This window comes from Nerophis lumbriciformis, linkage group LG24 (assembly GCF_033978685.3).
Source record: "Nerophis lumbriciformis linkage group LG24, RoL_Nlum_v2.1, whole genome shotgun sequence".
In the NCBI taxonomy this organism is placed as follows: Eukaryota; Metazoa; Chordata; class Actinopteri; order Syngnathiformes; family Syngnathidae; genus Nerophis; species Nerophis lumbriciformis.
Genome location: NC_084571.2, coordinates 31729660 through 31752500, shown reverse-complemented (window position 1 = coordinate 31752500; position 22841 = coordinate 31729660). Strand labels below are relative to the sequence as shown.

The 22841-nt window shown below is 40.4% G+C and overlaps 1 protein-coding gene across 6 annotated transcripts in view; it reads left to right on the top strand.

The window, feature by feature from the left end:
• The window catches only part of mrtfbb (myocardin related transcription factor Bb), a 221873-nt gene that overhangs the window by 122903 nt on the left and 76129 nt on the right, over positions 1 to 22841 (top strand). For 3 of the 6 annotated variants that reach the window (XM_061981979.2, XM_061981976.2, XM_061981977.2), the window contains one exon: positions 13421 to 13523. The exons of the other annotated variants lie outside the window; for them this stretch is intronic. In XM_061981979.2, coding sequence (XP_061837963.2) covers positions 13510 to 13523 — 14 coding nt within the window. In that variant the 5' untranslated portion in view covers positions 13421 to 13509. The remainder of the gene's footprint in view (positions 1 to 13420; positions 13524 to 22841) is intronic. 6 annotated transcript variants of the gene reach the window in all.

Below are 22841 nucleotides of genomic sequence, written 5' to 3'. Positions count from 1 at the left end.
CCATACTTATTTTGATTGTTTCTCAGCTGTTTGTAGATGTTAGCAGTTTATAAATAAAGATTAATTAAAAAAAAAATTAAAAACTAAAATAAAAAAAAAGTAGCCTCTGCGCATGCGCATAGCATAGATCTAACGAATCGATGACTAAATTAATCGCCAACTATTTTTATAATCAAATTTAATCGATTAGTTGTTGCAGCCCTAGTATATATATACTGTATATATATATATATATATATATATATATATATATATATATATATATATATATATATATATATATATATATATATATATGTATATATATGTGTGTATACATATATATATATATATATATATATATATATATATATATATATATATATATATAAATGTGTGTGTGTGTGTGTGTGTGTATATATATATATAAATGTGTATACTGGTGTGTGTGTACATATATATATATATATATATATACACACATATATAAATGTGTGTATGTGTGTGTGTATATATGCTGTATGTATGTATATATATATATATATACACACTAGAGATGCGCGGATAGGCAATTTATCTCATCCGCAACCGCGTCAGAAAGTCGTCAACCATCCGCCATCCACCCGATGTAACGTTTGATCAGAACTACATCCGCCCGCCATCCGCCCGTTGTTATATATCTAATATTAATTAAAAAAAAAAAAAAGGGTGAAAACTACGCGAATTGCACCTTGTGCAGACAAGATTTTTCGATCGGACACGGAGGAATTAGCGATGTAAAAGACCACGTTGGGACAAAAAAACACAAGTCTAATGCCGTTGCTAGCGATACAAGTGGAAAACTTTCAACGTTTTTCGTCGCCCAAACAGATTCTTTGGATGTGATAAATGCCGAAGTTTTATTTACGGAGGCAATAATTGAGCATGGACTTCCAATTGCACTGGCTGATCACATATGGGACAGTTAATAATGTAATGCAACCTTTAAAAATCATTACGCGGTGATCGCGATCCCAAAAATAAACTTTTCTTGCATGATAATGTCCAGAAAAATTCGCTTTACATTACTATAGAGTCCTTTTAACGAATGAGTTTGATGGTTTATCACAAACCTTAAATGAAATTCCATGGCCACTGTCCTGCTCTCTATATCAACCAGGGTGAGCCCCACCCCTTTCGTGAGCGCACTGAGCGCGGAGTGACCCCTTTTACGCGCCCCCGGCAACAGGGGTGGCAAGCAGGTAAGCTGCGCGGGCGGAGCGCGCGGAGTGACCCATGTTACGAGCCCCCGGCCACGGGGGTGGCGGGCAGGTAAGCTGCTTACCTGCTACGCGTGACGCCGGCCGCGGCGAAAGCGGACGAGGCGGGGTGTCGGTGCGGTGGGCGCGGTAGTGACCCTGGACTTGCGTCAGGCCCTTCTCGCGGATCGCCTCAGCTACGGCTCCCGGTGGGGCCCTCTCGGGGGAAGGGGCCTCAGTCCCGGACCCCGGCGAGGCGTCCCTTCTCCCTCCGTAAAAGTGTCCATCTCTTTTTTTTTTTTTCTTCTGTTGTGGCATATGCAGCAGGTGCCTGCTCGTTTTTCGTATGTGGGTAACAACATTTAACTATGTATATATATTTCCCAATTGGTTTAACTGCCACCCGCAAAAAAAATTAAAATAAAATAAAATAAAAAAAATATCTAATTAATCCGCCCGACCCGACCCGCGAGCGGATAAAATCTTATTTTTTTTAATTTCATCCGCCCGATCCGCGGATAATCCGCGGACTCCGCGGTTGTGTCCGCAAACCGCGCATCTCTAATACACACACACACACACACACACACACACACACACACACACACACACACACACACACACACACACACACACACACACACACACACACACACACACACACACACAGTCGTGGTCAAAAGTTTACATACACTTGTAAAGAACATAATGTCATGACTGTCTTGAGTTTCCAACCATTTCTACAACTCTTATTTTTTTTGTGATAGAGTGATTGAAGCACATACTTGTTGGTCACAAAAAAACATTCATGAAGTTTGGTTCTTTTATGAATTTATTATGGGTCTACTGAAAATGTGACCAAATCTTGCTGGGTCAAAAGTATACATACAGCAATGTTAATATTTGCTTACATGTCCCTTGGCAAGTTTCACTGCAATAAGGCGCTTTTGGTAGCCATCCACAAGCTTCTGCTTCAATTTTTGACCACTCCTCTTGACAAAATTGGTGCAGTTCAGCTAAATGTGTTGGTTTTCTGACATGGACTTGTTTCTTCAGCATTGTCCACATGTTTATGTCAGGACTTTGGGAAAGACCATTCTAAAACCTTCATTCTAGCCTGATTTAGCCATTCCTTTACCACTTTTGACGTGTGTTTGGGGTCATTGTCCTGTTGGAACACCCAACTCCGGGCTGATGATTTTAGGTTGTCCTGAAGAATTTGGAGGTAATCCTCCTTTTTCATTGTCCCATTTACTCTCTGTAAAGCACCAGTTCCATTGGCAGCAAAACAGGCCCAGAGCATAATACTACTACCCCCATGCTTGATAGTAGGAATGGTGTTCCTGGGATTAAAGGCCTCACCTTTTCTCCTCCAAACATATTGCTGGGTATTGTGACCAATCAGCTACATTTTTGTTTCATCTGACCACAGAACTTTCCTCCAGAAGGTCTTATCTTTGTCCATGTGATGTCAGATGAAATGGACAATGCTGAAGAAACAAGTCCACATCACGACGTTATTTCGAAGATATTAAAACCGCAATACCGCAGTATGAATTTTTCACAATGGACCGGTATATATCTGCGGTTTATAGTCCTGTGCGGCTAAAATATGAAAAAAAATTGCTTTTCTTCTAAAATTTAGTAAGTGTGGCTTATGGTCTGTAAAATACGGTAATTCAAGCCTCAACTAGGTCAATAATTCATAACATTGATTTTAATTTATTATCATTTTTTGAGCAATGACAATTAAAAAAAATCCCACTAAAATTCAAAAGGGCCCCACTCATAAGTGTTAAAAACAAGTCCTAGTTTTATCTTTTTTCCCCCTTTATTTTCAGACCTATCCGTCAATTATACGTTTTTGTAATTTTTTCATCTTTTTTGTTTGTTTGTCTGTTTTATGTCCTTTTTATCAACAAAAAGTTTTTTTTTTATGGCAAACACAAAATATGCAATATTTCCCCCAAAAAATATTTACAAGTTGAATTTTTGATGTAATCGGAGACTTGGACAGATCAATAATTCGTGATTTTGATTCATAATTATTATTTTAACAGTGACAGCTTTAAAGAAAAAAAACTAACAGCTTTGTGTTATTAGTAGAGATGTCCGATAATGGCTTTTTTTGCCAATATCCGATATTCCGATATTGTCCAACTCTTAATTACCGATTCCGATATCAACCAATACCGATATATACAGTCGTGGAATTAACACATTATTATGCCTAATTTTGTTGTGATGCCCCGCTGGATGCATTAAACAATGTAACAAGGTTTTCCAAAATAAATCAACTCAAGTTATGGAAAAAAATGCCAACATGGCACTGCCATATTTATTATTGAAGTCACAAAGTGCATTATTTTTTTTAACATGCCTCAAAACAGCAGCTTGGAATTTGGAGGAGGTTGAGGTGGCGTGGTTGGGGGGTGCGGGGTTTTGTGGGGTGTAGCGGGGGGTGTATATTGTAGCATCCCGGAAGAGTTAGTGCTCCAAGAGGTTCTGGGTATTTGTTCTGTTGTGTTACGGTGCAGATGTTCTCCCGAAATGTGTTTGTCATTCTTGTTTGGTGTGGGTTCACAGTGTGGCGCATATTTGTAACAGAGTTAAAGTTGTTTATACGGCCACCCTCAGTGTGACCTGTATGGCTGTTGACCAAATACGCTGTGCATTCACTTGTGTGTGTGAAAAGCCGTAGATATTATGTGACTGGACCGGCACGCAAAGACAGTGCCTTTAAGGTTTATTGGCGCTCTGTACTTCTCCCTACATCCGTGTACACAGTGGAGTTTTAAAACGTCATAAATTATACTTTTTGAAACCGATACCGATAATTTCCGATATTACATTTTTAAAGCATTTATCGGAAATCTCTAGTTATTAGCGTCAACATTGCAAATGTTTCGTGTTACATTTCACGTTTTTGCTCTTTTACTCCACTTTTTTTATGGATTTAAAAAAATATATATTTGAAAACTGTTGAAAAATTAGCTGTGGCCTGCAAATGGCCCCAGAGCCACGCTTTGGACGCACAATGGACCCGTTGGGGGCATTGACCATATCCTGTCCCATTCTTTATCCCATGACCGAGAGAGTAACTTCAGGAGTTATGAGTCCCACTGGTTGCTATAATAACTGCCGCTTCCCAGTCTCATTCACAGAGTGGATGAATAACGGCCACGCGAGGGTCTTCACTTATTAGCCATTTCGGGGTGCGGTTCAGTTGAATTTTCACATTTGCGATCGGTATTTCAGAAAAGGCTGGTTAGAAATGTCCTTTTTTTTGGTGACATTATCTAATCTAGAATGTTCAGTCATGAGATGAATGGCCTCCCTTGCATGGAGCTGCATGGAGAACAGCTTCAAAGAATTACTATAGGCCCGCGGGGATTTTTTCTTCTGGCTTTCCCACCGTTCGCTGAAGCTTAAACTCAGGGATGTGACAGCAGTGAGTGTCCAGGTGAAAAAAAAAGAAAATCCAAATGTGAGCTCTTCAAACATCTTATCAGTTTTGTTTTGATCCCCACGCACTCATGTTGAAATAACATTAAGTATCATTAAAAATGCCGTACTCAATCTGGTCTGGTTTTGGCATTGGGAATAGTAAACATTAGGGTTATAAACAGATTTTTTTTTTTTTCAAGCCAATACTAATACAGTGGACTTCTGGTTTCTCAAGACTGATAACTTATTCATGCATATTACGTCTTTGTAGGCTTTCAAAACACCGTTGTGTCACGTCCCATAATGACAGTTTGAATTTTGTTTATTAGTTCCCTGGGTTTTTTTTCTTTGTTTCCGTTCCAGCGCTCGTATTTCCTTAGTTCAACTGCCTGTTTTTATTGGTTTGTTTCTGTTCTTAACTCTCAGGTGAAGGACTGGTCCTTTCACCTGTCAATTAAGAGACAGTCCTGTCCCTGATTGTCAAACAGGAAGATTTTTTTCAGCCAGTGGCGTTAGCTTATTGCATTCTAACTAGAGATGTCCGATAATGGCATTTTTGCAGATATCCGATATTCCGATATTGTCCAACTCTTAATTACCGATTCCGATATCAACCAATACCGATATATACAGTCGTGGAATTAACACATTATTATGCCTAATTTTGTTGTGATGTCCCGCTGGATGCATTAAACAATGTAACTATGGCGTCACATTAGTGCCAAAAATCCGAGCGCATAAAAACTGTTATCGAGCGCTTATTTCCCACTTCGTGCGCGCGCGCGCGGTGCCTTTTTGCGCGCGCGTTGCCTTTTTGCGCGCGCGTGGTGCCTGTTTGCGCGCGCACGGTGCCTTTCTGTGCGCGCGCGGTGCCTTTCTGCGCGCTCTCTGTGTACTCCTGGCATCTCTCCTCGCGCTGTCATGTTTCTTTTTGGCACTTTGGGGGCGGGTATGCTTAGACGGCCCCTCCTTTCTGATTGGTCAGGCGAAAAATGCTGAAAAATGCTCAGAGCCAATCAGCAGTATAGCAGGGCGGGTCATCGTCAATATGTATCAAGATTTACGGAGGAAGAAGTGGATAAAAAAATGTCGTGCGCTGATGAAAAATGACAACATTTTTATGCGCTCGGATTTCTGGCACTAATGTGACGCCATAGTTATTACATTGTTTAATGCATCCAGCGGGGCATCACAACAAAATTAGGCATAATAATGTGTTAATTCCACGACTGTATATATCGGTATCGGTTGATATCGGAATCGGTAATTAAGAGTTGGACAATATCGGAATATCGGATATCTGCAAAAAGGCCATTATCGGACATCTCTAGTTAGCTTATTGCATTCTAACGCCACTAGCTGAAAAAATGGTGTTTGTTGTCTTATTATTTATTTGGGTCACATTTTGTATTATATATTATACCACATAAACACAATACAGGGTAATACAAAATGTGACCCAAATAAATAATAAGACAACAAACACCATAATCACATCTTTCAGCCAGAACTGGTCCACCAGCAATAACATCCAACCATAACATTATTTTATATTTTCACTTCTTCTTGAACATTTGTTTTCTAATTTATGGAATTTCTTTTGATTCAGCCATAAAATTAATGAAATAATCTTTGAATTTTGTTTTTAAAATGTTAAAAATAGCTTTTAATAATGTATTCTGAAACAGTTTAAAATAATCAGAGAACTGACTAACACTGACCCTACACAACTATGTTGCACAATTAAGTCATTTTTAAAAAAAAGCGAAATAGGTAATTTCAACAGGTACAGCATCCTATGTCATATCTACATGTAATAAGATTTGTAACAAGGCAAACCGTTTGTTAATTGGTCGAAAATCGAGCAAGTTATGGTAATTTAATTTACATGTACCATTGACATCAATGTAATGATTGAGGCTAGATGTCCGAGGTAAGATGGCTACAACGTTGCTACGCTGGAGAATGATTGGTCATATGAAAAATGCTCACAGCCAATCAGAAAGGAGGGGCCGTCTAAGCATACCCGCCCCCAAAGTGCCAAAAAGAAACATGACAGCGTGAGGAGAGATGCCAGGAATCCACAGAGAGTGCGCAGAAAGGCGTCGCGCGCGCGCAGAAAGGCACCGCACGCGCGCAAAAAGGCACCGCGCGCGCACAGAAAGGCACCGAAGTGGAGAATAAGCGCGCGATAACAGTTTTTATGCGCTCGGATTTTTGGCACTAATGTAACGCCATATGTAACTTTACCATGAATTGATTAACGTGGACCTCGAGTTCATTCGAATTCAAATCACGACTCTCACGGTGTACGATTCTCACGTTGTACGATTCCGTATCGATTCTCATTTTTCAAAAATCGATTTTTATTATTTATTTATTTATTTATTTATTAATCAATCCAACTAAATAATACAAAGCAATACCATAACAATGCAATCCAATTTCAAAACCAAACCCGACCCAGCAACACTCAGAACTGCAATAAACAGAGCAATTGAGAGGAGACACAAACACGACACAGAACAATCCTAAAGTAGTGAAGCAAAAATGGATATTATCAAAAACAATATCAATATTAGTTACAATTTCAACATAGCAGTGATTAAAAATCCCTCATTGACATTATCATTAGACATTAAAAAAAAATAAAAATAAATAAATAAAAAAGAACAATAGTGGCTTACACTTGCATCGCATCTCATAAGCTTGACAACACACTGTGTCCAATATTTTCACAAAGGTAAAATAAATCATATTTTTGGTTCATTTAATAGTTAAAACAAATTTACATTATTGCAATCAGTTGATAAAACATTGTCCTTTACAATTATAAAAGCTTTTTACAAGAATCTACTACTCTGCTTGCATGTCAGCAGACTGGGGTAGATCCTGCTGAAATCCTATGAATAGAGAATCCTTTTGAATCGAGAAAATATCGTTTTTGAATCGAGAATCGCGTTGAATCGGAAAAAAAAAAGCAATTTATAATCGAATCGTGACCCCAAGAATCGATATTGAATCGAATCGTGGGACACCCAAAGATTCGCAGCCCTACTGCCAAGTATAGAGCTGGTCCACAGTTCCAAGACCAGGATCTGAGGTTCGACTATCCAGCGTAGCTTCCTCTCCAGTACACCTGGACACACCTTACCGGGAAGGCTAAGGAGTGTGATCCCACGATAGTAGGAACAAAAGTTATGAACAGAATCGGTGACAAAGGGCAGCCCTGGCGGCCTCCAACCCTCACTGGAAACTGGTCCGACTTACTGCCAGCAATGCGGACCAAGCTCTGACACTGATCATACAGGAAGCGGACCATCACAATCAGACAGTTCGATACCCCATACTCTCTGAGCACTCCCCACAGGACCTCCTGAGAGACACGGTCGAATGCCTTCTCCAAGTCCACCAAACACCGGTAGACTGCTTGGGCAAATTCCCATCCACCCTCAAAGACCCTGCCAAGTATAGAGCTGGTCCACAGTTCCAAGACCAGGATCTGAGTTTCGACTATCCAGTGTAGCCTCCTCTCCAGTACACCTGGACAGACCTTACCAGGAAGGCTAAGGAGTGTGATCCCACGATAGTAGGAACAAAAGTTATGAACAGAATCGGTGACAAAGGGCAGCCCTGGCGGCCTCCAACCCTCACTGGAAACTGGTCCGACTTACTGCCAGCAATGCGGACCAAGCTCTGACACTGATCATAAAGGAAGCGGACCATCACAATCAGACAGTTTGATACCCCATACTCTCTGAGCACTCCCCACAGGACCTCTCGAGAGACACGGTCGAATGCCTTCTCCAAGTCCACCAAACACCGGTAGACTGCTTGGGCAAACTCCCATCCACCCTCAAAGACCCTGCCAAGTATAGAGCTGGTCCACAGTTCCAAGACCAGGATCTGACTTTCGACTATCCAGCGTAGCCTCCTCTCCAGTACACCTGGACACACCTTACCGGGAAGGCTGAGGAGTGTGATCCCACGATAGTAGGAACACACCTTCCGGTTCCCTTTCCTAAAGAGGAGGAACCACCACCTCAGTCTGCCAATCCAGAGGTACCGCCCCCGATGACCACGCAACGTTGCAGAGTCTTGTCTTGTCAAGTGTTTTAGATGTAGAAAACAAATCAAAATATGACCCCTTTAAAATTAAGTGTAACAACTTAACTTTCAAGACAAATGACACATTTTAACATTCTGTATTCTTATTGACAAGTTTAAAAGTAAGTTAACCACAAACAGTTAGTTGAATTCCGAATTGTAAATTCGGCCTTAAAGTTGGATTGCATGTTCTTGGATTCTTCAGGTCCACCAGGTCCGAGTGCTCTATGATGCCTCTATTGAAGACGTTGCCATGTGACCCAGACAATTTTTACTACAGGGATTAATAACTGCAGTGCCAAGGTTTTTATGACCCTGCATTGAGTCAGCCACAGCCCAGAACGGTCAGTTTGGTAACAAATAAACAGGTTGTCCGTGAAACGGTCATCTGCGCTAACCAGCAGTTGTTATCTAGCTATTAGACTGGGGTAGATCCTGCTGAAATCCTATGAATAGAGAATCCTTTTGAATCGAGAAAATATCGTTTTTGAATCGAGAATCGCGTTGAATCGAAAAAAAAAATCAATTTATAATCGAATCGTGACCCCAAGAATCGATATTGAATCGAATCGTGGGACACCCAAAGATTCGCAGCCCTACTGCCAAGTATAGAGCTGGTCCACAGTTCCAAGACCAGGATCTGAGGTTCGACTATCCAGCGTAGCTTCCTCTCCAGTACACCTGGACACACCTTACCGGGAAGGCTAAGGAGTGTGATCCCACGATAGTAGGAACAAAAGTTATGAACAGAATCGGTGACAAAGGGCAGCCCTGGCGGCCTCCAACCCTCACTGGAAACTGGTCCGACTTACTGCCAGCAATGCGGACCAAGCTCTGACACTGATCATACAGGAAGCGGACCATCACAATCAGACAGTTCGATACCCCATACTCTCTGAGCACTCCCCACAGGACCTCCTGAGAGACACGGTCGAATGCCTTCTCCAAGTCCACCAAACACCGGTAGACTGCTTGGGCAAATTCCCATCCACCCTCAAAGACCCTGCCAAGTATAGAGCTGGTCCACAGTTCCAAGACCAGGATCTGAGTTTCGACTATCCAGTGTAGCCTCCTCTCCAGTACACCTGGACAGACCTTACCAGGAAGGCTAAGGAGTGTGATCCCACGATAGTAGGAACAAAAGTTATGAACAGAATCGGTGACAAAGGGCAGCCCTGGCGGCCTCCAACCCTCACTGGAAACTGGTCCGACTTACTGCCAGCAATGCGGACCAAGCTCTGACACTGATCATAAAGGAAGCGGACCATCACAATCAGACAGTTTGATACCCCATACTCTCTGAGCACTCCCCACAGGACCTCTCGAGAGACACGGTCGAATGCCTTCTCCAAGTCCACCAAACACCGGTAGACTGCTTGGGCAAACTCCCATCCACCCTCAAAGACCCTGCCAAGTATAGAGCTGGTCCACAGTTCCAAGACCAGGATCTGACTTTCGACTATCCAGCGTAGCCTCCTCTCCAGTACACCTGGACACACCTTACCGGGAAGGCTGAGGAGTGTGATCCCACGATAGTAGGAACACACCTTCCGGTTCCCTTTCTTAAAGAGGAGGAACCACCACCTCAGTCTGCCAATCCAGAGGTACCGCCCCCGATGACCACGCAACGTTGCAGAGTCTTGTCTTGTCAAGTGTTTTAGATGTAGAAAACAAATCAAAATATGACCCCTTTAAAACTAAGTGTAACAACTTAACTTTCAAGACAAATTTTAACATTCTGTATTCTTATTGACAAGTGTAAAAGTACAGTAAGTTAACCACAAACAGTTAGTTGAATTCCGAAATGTAAATTTGGCTTTAAAGTTGGATTGCATGTTCTTGGATTCTTCAGGACCTTCAGGTCCGAGTGCTTTATGATGCCTCTATGGAAGACGTTGCCATGTGACCCAGACCATTTTTACTACAGGGATTAATAACTGCAGTGCCAAGGTTTTTATGACCCTGCATTGAGTCAGCCACAGCCCAGAACGGTCAGTTTGGTAACAAATAAACAGGTTTTCCGTGAAACGGTCATCTGCGCTAACCAGCAGTTGTTATCTAGCTATTACCTAACGGTTGCACCAACACAACAACCTCCTCAAGGATTCACCTGGAATTAAACCCAGAAGGAATTTGTTGTCTGGGGTTTACTTGAAATTCCCCCGTGAGCTGCAGAGGAGCGGCATGGATGACTCTTTCTTTACGGTGCACCTGTGTTTGATTACAACGTGCCAATCATCCGAGGACAGAAGCCTTCTTAAAGCTTTTAAGTGCTGCTTTATGGTCAGCTGACGGTGTTTTGGAGTTGGGTTGACATCACATTGTTGTAATAATAGTGAGATTGTGCGGAATATTATCGTGAGTATTTGCATTTTCGCTCGTTTGAAGGCTTTTACGTGGGCCTCCGTGGTAATGCTAGCTTTTCATCTTCATATAAGTCTGGGGGTAAGAAGGTGTTCGGATGTATTTTTGGCTCCAAAGACCACTATGGTGCTGAAGGTCAAGACGTCTAATGAGCCCGAAGTGTTCCTTTTGGGTTTCTCACCAGGAAAAATACAATATTACGCTTCTTTAGACATGCCTAGTGGTTACAGTGTCCGCCCTGAGATCGGTAGGTCGGGAGTTCAAACCCAGGCCGAGTCATACCAAAGACCATACTTGCCAACCTTGAGACCTCCGAATTCGGGAGACGGGGGATATATTGTAGCGTCCCGAAAGACGCATTTTCGCTCGTCTGAAGGCTTTTACGTGGGCCTCCGTGGTAATGCTAGCTTTTCATCTTCATATAAGTCTGGGGGTAAGAAGGTGTTCGGATGTATTTTTGGCTCCGAAGACCACTATGGTGCTGAAGGTCAAGACGTCTAATGAGACCGAAGTGTTCCTTTTGAGTTTCTCACCAGGGAAAATACAATATTACGCTTCTTTAGACATGCCTAGTGGTTACAGTGTCCGCCCTGAGATCGGTAGGTCGGGAGTTCAAACCCAGGCCGAGTCATACCAAAGACCATACTTGCCAACCTTGAGACCTCCGAATTCGGGAGATGGGGGGTATATCGTAGCGTCCCGAAAGAGTTAGTGCTGCAAGGGCTTCTGGGTATTTGTTCTGTTCAATCAATCAATCAATCAATGTTTATTTATATAGCCCTAAATCACAAGTGTCTCAAAGGGCTGCACAAGCCACAACGACATCCTCGGTACAAAGCCCACATAAGGGCAAGGAAAAACTCACCCCAGTGGGACGTCGCACTGTTGTGTTTATGTTGTGTTACGGTGAGGATGTTCTCCCGAAATGTGTTTGTCATTCTTGTTTGGTGTGGGTTCACAGTGTGGCGCATTTTTGTAACAGTGTTAAAGTTGTTTATACGGCCACCCTCAGTGTGACCTGTATGGCTGTTGACCAAGTATGCGATGCATTCACTTGTGTGTGTGTGTGTGTGAAAAGCCGCAGGTATTATGTGATTGGAACTGGAATCGTCAGACCACAGAACACTTTTCCACTTTGTATCAGTCCATCTTAGATGAGCTCAGGCCCAGCGAAGCCGACGGCGTTTCTGGGTGTTGTTGATAAACGGTTTTCGCTTTGCATAGGAGACTACAGATGTAGCGACCAACTGTAGTTACTGACAGTGGGTTTCTGAAGTGTTCCTGAGCCCATGTGGTGACATCCTTTACACACTGATGTCGCTTGTTGATGCAGTACAGCCTGAGGGATCGACGGTCACGGGCTTAGCTGCTTACGTGCAGTGATTTCTCCAGATTCTCTGAACCCTTTGATGATATTACGGACCGTAGACGGTGAAATCCCTAAATTCTTTGCAATAGCTGGTTGAGAAAGGTTTTTCTTAAACTGTTCAACAATTTGCTGACGCATTTGTTGACAAAGTGGTGACCCTCGCCCCATCCTTGTTTGTGAATGACTGAGCATTTCATGGAATCTACTTTTATACCCAATCATGGCACCCACCTGTTCCCAATTTGCCTGTTCACCTGTGGGATGTTCCAAATAAGTGTTTGATGAGCATTCCTCAACTTTATCAGTATTTGTTGCCACCTTTCCCAACTTCTTTGTCACGTGTTGCTGGCGTCAAGTTCTAAAGTTAATGATTATTTGCAAAAAAAAAAAATGTTTATCAGTTTGAACATCAAATATGTTGTCTTTGTAGCATATTCAACTGAATATGGGTTGAAAATGATTTGCAAATCATTGTATTGTAAAAAAAATGTAAACTAGGGATGTCCAAAGAAAGGCATGTGGGCTATTCGCATCATGGCCAATTATGCAAATTACCGGATGACGTCATCAAGGCACCTTCACAAATAGATTGCAGTACTGTGGGAAACACTGCCAAACCAGAAATGTGTGTTTTATTAAATACAATTGTGAGCAACTGTAGATGTTTTCACCCTCCAGTAAAGTCTAACAACAGTGGAAACAGCTGGCCGGGGTGGGGGGGCGGGGATGGATGCAATAATCCCATAATGAATGTGATCGTCATCAAAAGCTGGAAATGACTTGTTGCGGCGCAGATGAGAATTTTGTCACGTCATCATTATCACCGCACAATCTAATCGACGCCTTGTCCTTACGCAGCAGCTGAGCAGCAACACACTGACTTGATTCAAACCATCTTTTCATACATTTGAAACAGTTGCCAGCAAAGACAAACAACGGAGTTCTACGGGCCTGGAATGAAGAGTTTTCAGCATGAAAAACAAGACCATACAGTAGTGCCTCGGAATGAGTGCCCAGAGGTGGGTAGAAACATTTACTCTGTTACATTTACTTAAAGGCCTTTCTTATTTAAACGGGGATAGCAGGTCCATTCTATGTGTCATACTTGATCATTTCGCGATATTGCCATATTTTTGCTGAAAGGATTTAGTAGAGAACATCGACGATAAAGTTCGCAACTTTTGGTCGCTGATAAAAAAGCCTTGCCTGTACCGGAAGTAGCAGACGATATGCGCGTGACGTCACAGGTTGTGGAGCTCCTCACATCTGCACATTGTTTACAATCATGGCCACCAGCAGCGAGAGCGATTCGGACCGAGAAAGCGACGATTTTCCCATTAATTTGAGCCAGGATGAAAGATTTGTGGATGAGGAAAGTGAGAGTGAAGGACTAGAGGGCAGTGGGAGCGATTCAGATAGGGAAGATGCTGTGAGAGGCGGGTGGGACCTGATATTCAGCTGGGAATGACTAAAACAGTAAATAAACACAAGACATATATATACTCTATTAGCCACAACACAACCAGGCTTATATTTAATATGCCACATATTAATCCCGCATAACAAACACCTCCCCCCTCCCGTCCATATAACCCGCCAATACAACTCAAACACCTGCACAACACACTCAATCCCACAGCCCAAAGTACCGTTCACCTCCCCAAAGTTCATATAACACATATATTTCCCCAAAGTCCCCAAAGTTACGTACGTGACATGCACATAGCGGCACGCACGTACGGGCAAGTGATCAAATGTTTGGAGGTACCGCGTCTGCGCATCCAACTCAAAGTCCTCCTGGTAAGAGTCTCTGTTGTCCCAGTTCTCCACAGGCCAATAGTAAAGCTTGACTGTCATCTTTCGGGAATGTAAACAATGAAACACCGGCTGTGTTATCCGGCACAACAGTCGGGGTGCATTCTACGGCGGGGGTGCGTTATCCGGCACAACACCTGCCGCAATACACCGCTTCCCACCTACAGCTTTCTTCTTTGCTGTCTCCATTGTTCATTGAACAAATTGCAAAAGATTCACCAACACAGATGTCCAGAATACTGTGGACTTTTGCGATGAAAACAGACGTCTTAATAGCTGGCCACCATGCTGTCCCAAAATGTCCTCTACAATCCGTGACGTCACGCGCAGACGTCATCATACCGAGACGTTTTCAGCAGGATATTTCGTGCGAAATTTAAAATTGCACTTTAGTAAGCTAACCCGGCCGTATTGGCATGTGTTGCAATGTTAAGATTTCATCATTGATATATAAACTATCAGACTGCGTGGTCGGTAGTAGTGGGTTTCAGTAGGCCTTTAAGTAACATTTGGGATAAATTGTACTTGTAAGAGTACCGTATTTTTCGAATTATAAATCGCTCCGGAGTATAAATCGCACCGGCAGAAAATGCATAATAAAGAAGAAAAAAAACATATATAAGTCACACTAGAGCAGTGGTTCTTAACCTTGTTGGAGGTACTGAACCCCACCAGTTTCATATGCGCATTCACCGAACTCTTCTTTAGTGAAAAATATATATATATTTTTTTTTCCCAATTCAAGACAAAGTTATATGTTTTTGGTAACACTTTAGTATGGGGAACATATTCTAAGTAACAAAGACTTAATTTAGAGTTTTTTGGACACTAGGGGAACATATTCTACAAACCCTGTTTCCATATGAGTTGGGAAATTGTGTTAGATGTAAATATAAAGGGAATACAATTATTTGCAAATCATTTTCAACCCATATTCAGTTGAATATGCTGCAAAGACAACATATTTGATGTTCAAACTCATAAACATTTTTTTGTGTGCAAATAATCATTAACTAGAATTTGATGCCAGCAACACGTGACAAAGGAGTTGGGAAAGGTGGCAATAAATACTGATAAAGTTGAGGAATGCTCATCAAACACTTATTTGGAACATCCCACAGGTGAACAGGCAAATTGGGAACAGGTGGGTGCCATGATTGGGTATAAAAGTAGATTCCATGAAATGCTCAGTCATTCACAAACAAGGATGGGGTGAGGATCACCACTTTGTCAACAAATGCGTGAGCAAATTGTTGAACAGTTTAAGAAAATCCTTTCTCAACCAGCTATTGCAAGGAATTTAGGGATTTCACCATCTACGGTCCGTAATATCATCAAAGGGTTCAGAGAATATGGAGAAATCACTGCATGTAAGCAGCTAAGCCCGTGACCTTCGATCCCTCAGGCTGTACTGCATCAACAAGCGACATCAGTGTGTAAAGGATATCAACACATGGGCTCAGGAACACTTCAGAAACCCACTGTCAGTATCTACAGTTGGTCGCTACATCTGTAAGTGCAAGTTAAAACTCTCCTATGCAAGGCGAAAACCGTTTATCAACAACACCCAGAAACGCTGTCGTCTTCGCTGGGCCTGAGCTCATCTAAGATGGACTGATACAAAGTGGAAAAGTGTTCTGTGGTCTGACGAGTCCACATTTCAAATTGTTTTTGTAAACTGTGGACGTCGTGTCCTCCGGACCAAAGAGGAAAAGAACCATCCGGATTGTTATAGGCGCAAAGTGTAAAAGCCAGCATGTGTGATGGTATGGGGGTGTATTAGTGCCCAAGACATGGGTAACTTACACATCTGTGAAGGCACCATTAATGCTGAAAGGTACATACAGGTTTTGGAGCAACATATGTTGCCATCCAAGCAACGTTACCATGGACGCCCCTGCTTATTTCAGCAAGACAATGCCAAGCCACGTGTTACATCAACGTGGCTTCATAGTAAAAGAGTGCGGGTACTAGACTGGCCTGCCTGTAGTCCAGACCTTTCTCCCATTGAAAATGTGTGGCACATTATGAAGCCTAAAATACCACAACGGAGACCCCCGGACTGTTGAACAACTTAAGCTGTACATCAGGCAAGAATGGGAAAGAATTCCGCCTGAGAAGTTTAAAAAATGTGTCTCCTCAGTTCTCAAACGTTTACTGAGTGTTGTTAAAAGGAAAGGCCATGTAACACAGTGGTGAACATGCCCTTTCCCAACTACGTTGGCACGTGTTGCAGCCATGAAATTCTAAGTTAATTATTATTTGGCAAAAAAAAAATTAAGTTTATCAGTTTGAACATCAAATATGTTGTCTTTGTAGTGCATTCAACTGAATATGGGTTGAAAAGGATTTGCAAATCATTGTATTCCGTTTATATCTACATCCAACACAATTTCCCAACTCATATGGAAACGGGGTTTGTAAGTAACAAAGACTTAATTTAGAGCTATTTGGTTATGGCCAGGGTTTGAGGGTTAGGGTTATAATAAGGCCATGCCGAATAAGGCATTAATAAGTACTTAATAATGACTAGTTAAGAGCCAATATTACTAATTTGCATGTTAATAAGCAACTAATTAATGGTGAATATGTTCCCCATACAAAAGTGTTACCATGTTTCTTTCCTGGTGCACAAATTGAACCGTGCATGAACATCACCTTGTTCAAAGAACAAAACCAACACAGTGCATAAACTCACAACAAATTACACACCTGCAAATCAGTCTGACTTCTGCTGTTGCCGTATCCGTAATACGCCGATAGGTTGAAGTTTTTATTTACACGATGAGTCGGGTGTGTTTTGACCTCCGCCGAACCCCTGAGCCCGACTCACCGAACCCCTAGGGTTCGATCGAACCCAGGTTAAGAACCACTGCCCTAGGGTATAAGTCACATTTTTTGGGGAAATTTATTTGATAAAATCCAACACCAAGAATAGACATTTGAAAGGCAGTTTTCAAGCTGCTGTTTTGAGGCATGTTAAAAAAAATAATGCACTTTGTGACTTCAATAATAAATATGGCAGTGCCATGTTGGCATTTTTTTCCATAACTTGAGTTGATTTATTTTGGAAAACCTTGTTACATTGTTTAATGCATCCAGCGAGGCATCACAACAAAATTAGGCATAATAATGTGTTAATTCCACGACTGTATATATCGGTATCGGTTGATATCGGAATCGGTAATTAAGAGTTGGACAATATCGGAATATCGGCGAAAAAGCCATTATCGGACATCTTTATCCATGAACGTTTGAAGAAGCTGCTGATGGTAAGAACAGTACATGACGTTTAAATTGTGTCTACTGCTGTTAAAAAGGCGGAATTGTCTCAGCATTTCTGATTAGGAAGGTTTTAAAGCGACTCCAGTGTTTCCAGACACATAAAGGGAATACCGTTACATGTCTTCCTACCACTGAATAAACCACACCTTTCTCAACAAACACACGGGATTCTACTCTTATTCAGCGTTTTGGGTTCGTACCAACTTTATTTTACTGAAAAGGGACTAGTAAGTCCCTCTTATTTCTAATACTATAAGAAGGGGGGTTAAAAAAAAAGATTTAAAGAAGCCAACCTGTGGAGTATTTTGCTCCTCCCATTTTTACTTTAACTGCGTTCATCTATCGTTAAATTGTGCACGTTTAGTAAATATATATTTTATAATGAAGCTTTGACTACTGCTATGAAATAACTTTACATTTTATCAGTGTGCGTTTTAACCCCAGATTATGTTTGACAAAGTGCTGTAGCATGTAAAAAGTACTGGTGTCCAAAGTGCGGCCCAGGGGCCTGAGGCCCCGTTTACACTAAGGCAGTGGTTCTTAACCTTGTTGGAGGCACCGAACCCCACCAGTTTCACATGCGCATTCACCGAACCCGAACCGTAGTCATAAAACGATGTTATTATAATAAATAAATACTAATAAATATATGTTTTACAAACAGAAAGTTACAGGAATGTACACATGACCCCATGTTTACATCTCATTGTGCAACATGGGAATGTTTTAGTGGGAACTAAATGCGATATCTGAAAGGGGTACACATTATTTCCAAAGCAGGAACCCCACCCAGACATATAATACTAGTACACAGCTCATGAAAAACAATATGTTATAGTCATTGTAATTGGGCCAAAACACTTATATTAGAAAATAATCTCATGGAAATGACTGCTGTCATTTGATTACAGGCGAAGTTGGTAGAGTGGCCGTGCCAGCAATCGGAGGGTTGCTGGTTACTGGGGTTCAATCCCCACCTTCTACCATCCTAGTCCCGTCCGTTGTGTCCTTGGGCAAGACACTTCACCCCTTGCTCCTGATGGCTGCTGGTTAGCGCCTTGCATGGCAGCTCCCGCCATCAGTGTGTGAATGGGTGAATGTGGAAATACTGTCAAAGCGCTTTGAGTACCTTGAAGGTAGAAAAGCGCTATACAAGTATAACCCATTTATCATTTATTTATGGTGTGTTTGACAGAGAAGCAGCTCCAAAGAGATACTGTAGAAGTCCACTCTCCAAGGTGAATGCTGCACATTCATATTATATTACTTTCTAAAACTACTGTAGTTTGTTTTTTTTAATCGAAAAGTTAGTATTTATATGTAAAAAAACATGTCACAGCTTAAAATTATGCCGTTTTCGGGGAGTCAAGCACAAATATCTATTTGTTACAATGAGCTGTTCTTTAAGTTAAACTTGTATTGTGATATACCAATGTAGTTCCGACTGGTGGGCCCTACAGATGGTTATTATTGTTTTGTTCCACATTCCTAATGCTGCCACAGAGCTCCTGTTGAAATAGGGACACCTCACCCTACCTCTAATGTTGTTTGCTTTACAGACAACCCCGCTCAGGTTTGACGTTTTCGCACATTTCCTGAAAGCCGACATCATTTATCAAGAAGTCGGCGGTTAACCACTTGTGTAACCTAATGTGTTGTCTTGTTCAAAATTCTACATTCGTGAGCCAAAAACATCTCTGAACTCACCCCGACTTCTTTCAGGTCTCTTCAAAACTCTAGGAAGTCGCTATAATTACTGTTTGTTTTTAATCTCACTTCCTGTCAGCGTGGCTCGCCGTATCATTACTATAGCGACTACCCCTCCTCCCCCCCGGACCTGCTAAGTTTACTTTTGTTCTTTTTTATACCTTCCCTTTACAAGTTCTAATAGCAGTTGGATGACAGGAATATCAGCGCTGCAATGGGGAAATTACAATAAAACATGTCAAGAGGGCACATAAATTAACATGAACAAGATAAGCTTCTGTGTCCTTTTAGGCTTTTGTGTGTGTGTGTGTGTGTGTGTGTGTGTGTGTGTGTGTGTGTGTGTGTGTGTGTGTGTGTGTGTGTGTGTGTGTGTGTGTGTGTGTGTGTGTGTGTGTATGTGTGTGTGTGTGTGTGTGTGTGGTTGTATTTCTATTTCTACCCCTTCTTGAGACATCAACAAGGAAAAGTACCTTCCATATGAGGAGGTGTGAACAAGTTAGGACATAAATCATGGTCCCAATACATAAAAACCATTGCATCTAATAGAGAATGTCTCATTAGCACCCCTGGTGGTGAAATCTATCAAAATTAGGGTGGTCCCAAAAAGGAGGGATTTTGCAAATTGACGAAGGGAATAAGCTTTAGAAAATGGATGGATGGATGGGCTGTGTGTCGGTTTTAAAAGTGCTCCCCTTCTGGTCAACATATGAAACAACAAGTGTGTGTAAAATTTTGAAGTGCTCCCCCTCTGGTCAACATATGTAATAACAAGTGTGTGTAAGAAATCGAAATGCGCCCCATTTGGCCAAAATTAATTAAAAAAAAAATGTATATAGACATACTGTAATAACGACGTAAATAATGAAGATTAAAAACAATTACAAAAATAAATAAATTAACTAAAAGAAGTTTTTTCTCACTGTGTTGACATTTTTCTTATAAAATTGGGAACAATTTCTCATATTCTTTCTGTTTCTGTAATATTGCAATATTTTTTCATAAAATTTACTTTTTTTATATAAAATTATTACGTTTTAATGCAAAATGGTGACATTTGTCATATAAAATTCCGACTTTTATCACAATATTGCCAATTTTTTTGTTGTTCTTGTAAAAGAGTGCTATTCTTTTTTTGCCAAGTACAATTCCGATTATTATTATATTGCCAACATTTTTAAGTTTTTTTTTAATAAAATTTGGACTCTTCGTGAAATTGCCAAAACGTTACACTCTTCTTGTAAAATTGCGACTGTTATTGAGTAAATTTCCAACTTTTATCATAATATTGCACAAATGTTCAGATTTTCTTGTAAAATGTTGACTTGCGTTGAGTAAAATGACAACTTTTATTATAATACTGCAGACATTCTAAGTTTTTCTTGTGAAATTCCAACTCTTTTTTCACAACAAGCTTTTTTATATTTGCATAGTATGTTTATATTATTAATGTTGTAAATACAAATCTTTATATAGCTAGAAAGGGTGGTCCTAAAGAGGTAGGCATTTTTCTCAGGTCTCAAAGTAAGAAATACAATAATGTGTGTGTGTGTGGGTGTGGGTGTGGTTGTATTTCTACCCTTCTTGAGACATCAGGAAGGAAAAGTACCTTCCATATGAGGAGGTGTGAACAAGTTAGGACATAAATCATGGTCCCAATACGTAAAAACCATTGCATCTAATAGTGAATGTCTCATTAGCACCCCTGGTGGTGAACTCTATCAAAATTAGGGTGGTCCCAAAAAGGAGGGATTTTGCAAATTGACGAAGGGAATAAGCGGTAGGAAATGGATGGATGGATGGTCTGTGTGTCGGTTTTAAAAGTGCTCCCCTTCTGGTCAACATATGAAATAACAAGTGTGTGTAAAATTTTGAAGTGCTCCCCCTCTGGCCAACATATGTAATAACAAGTGTGTGTAAGAAATCGAAATGCGCCCCATTTGGCCAAAATTAATTTAAAAAAAATAAGTATATAGACATACTGTAATAACGACGTAAATAATGAAGATTAAAAAACAATTACAAAAATAAATAAATTAACTAAAAGAAGTTTTTTCTCACTGTGTTGACATTTTTCTTATAAAATTGGGAACAATTTCTCATATTCTTTCTGTTTCTGTAATATTGCAATATTTTTTCATAAAATTTACTTTTTTTATATAAAATTATTACGTTTTAATGCAAAATGGTGACATTTGTCATATAAAATTCCGACTTTTATCACAATATTGCCAATTTTTTTGTTGTTCTTGTAAAAGAGTGCTATTTTTTTTTGCCAAGTACAATTCCGATTATTATTATATTGCCAACATTTTTAAGTTTTTTTTAAATAAAATTTGGACTCTTCGTGAAATTGCCAAAACGTTACACTCTTCTTGTAAAATTGCGACTGTTATTGAGTAAATTTCCAACTTTTATCATAATATTGCACAAATGTTCAGATTTTCTTGTAAAATGTTGACTTGCGTTGAGTAAAATGACGACTTTTATTATAATACTGCAGACATTCTAAGTTTATCTTGTGAAATTCCAACTCTTTTTTCACAACAAGCTTTTTTATATTTGCATAGCATGTATATATTATTAATGTTGTAAATACACTTTTTTATATAGCTAGAAAGGGTGGTCCTAAAGAGGTAGGCATTTTTCTCAGGTCTCAAAGTAAGAAATACAATAATGTGTGTGTGTGTGTGTGTGTGTGTGTGTGTGTGTGTGTGTGTGTGTGTGTGTGTGTGTGTGTGTGTGTGTGTGTGTGTGTGTGTGTGTGTGTGTGTGTGTGTGTGGTTGTATTTCTACCCTTCTTGAGACATCAGGAAGGAAAAGTACCTTCCATATGAGGAGGTGTGAACAAGTTAGGACATAAATCATGGTCCCAATACGTAAAAACCATTGCATCTAATAGAGAATGTCTCATTAGCACCCCTGGTGGTGAAATCTATCAAAATTAGGGTGGTCCCAAAAAGGAGGGATTTTGCAAATTGACGAAGGGAATACGCGGTAGAAAATGGATGGATGGATGGAATGTGTGTTGGTTTTAAAAGTGCTCCCCTTCTGGTCAACATATGAAATAACAAGTGTGTGTAAGAAATTGAAATGCGCCCCATTTGGCCAAAATTAATAAAAAAAATATGTATATAGACATACTGTAATAATGACGTAAATAATGAAGATTAAAAAACAATTACAAAAATAAATAAATGAACTAAAAGCAGTTTTTCTCTCACTGTGTTGACTTTTTTTCTTATAAAACTGGGAACCATTTCTCATATTGTTTCTGTAATATTGCAATATTTTCTCATGAAATTATTATTTTTTTTTTATATAGAATTATTACGTATTAATGCAAAATGGTGACATTTGTCATATAAAAGTCTGACTCTTATCACAATATTGCCAATTGTTTTGTTGTTCTTGTAAAATAGTGATATTTTTTTTTTGCCAAGTACAATTCCGATTATTATTATATTGCCAACATTCTTAAGTTTTCTTATAAAATTGTGATTTTTGTCGAGTAAAATTTGGACTCTTTTCAT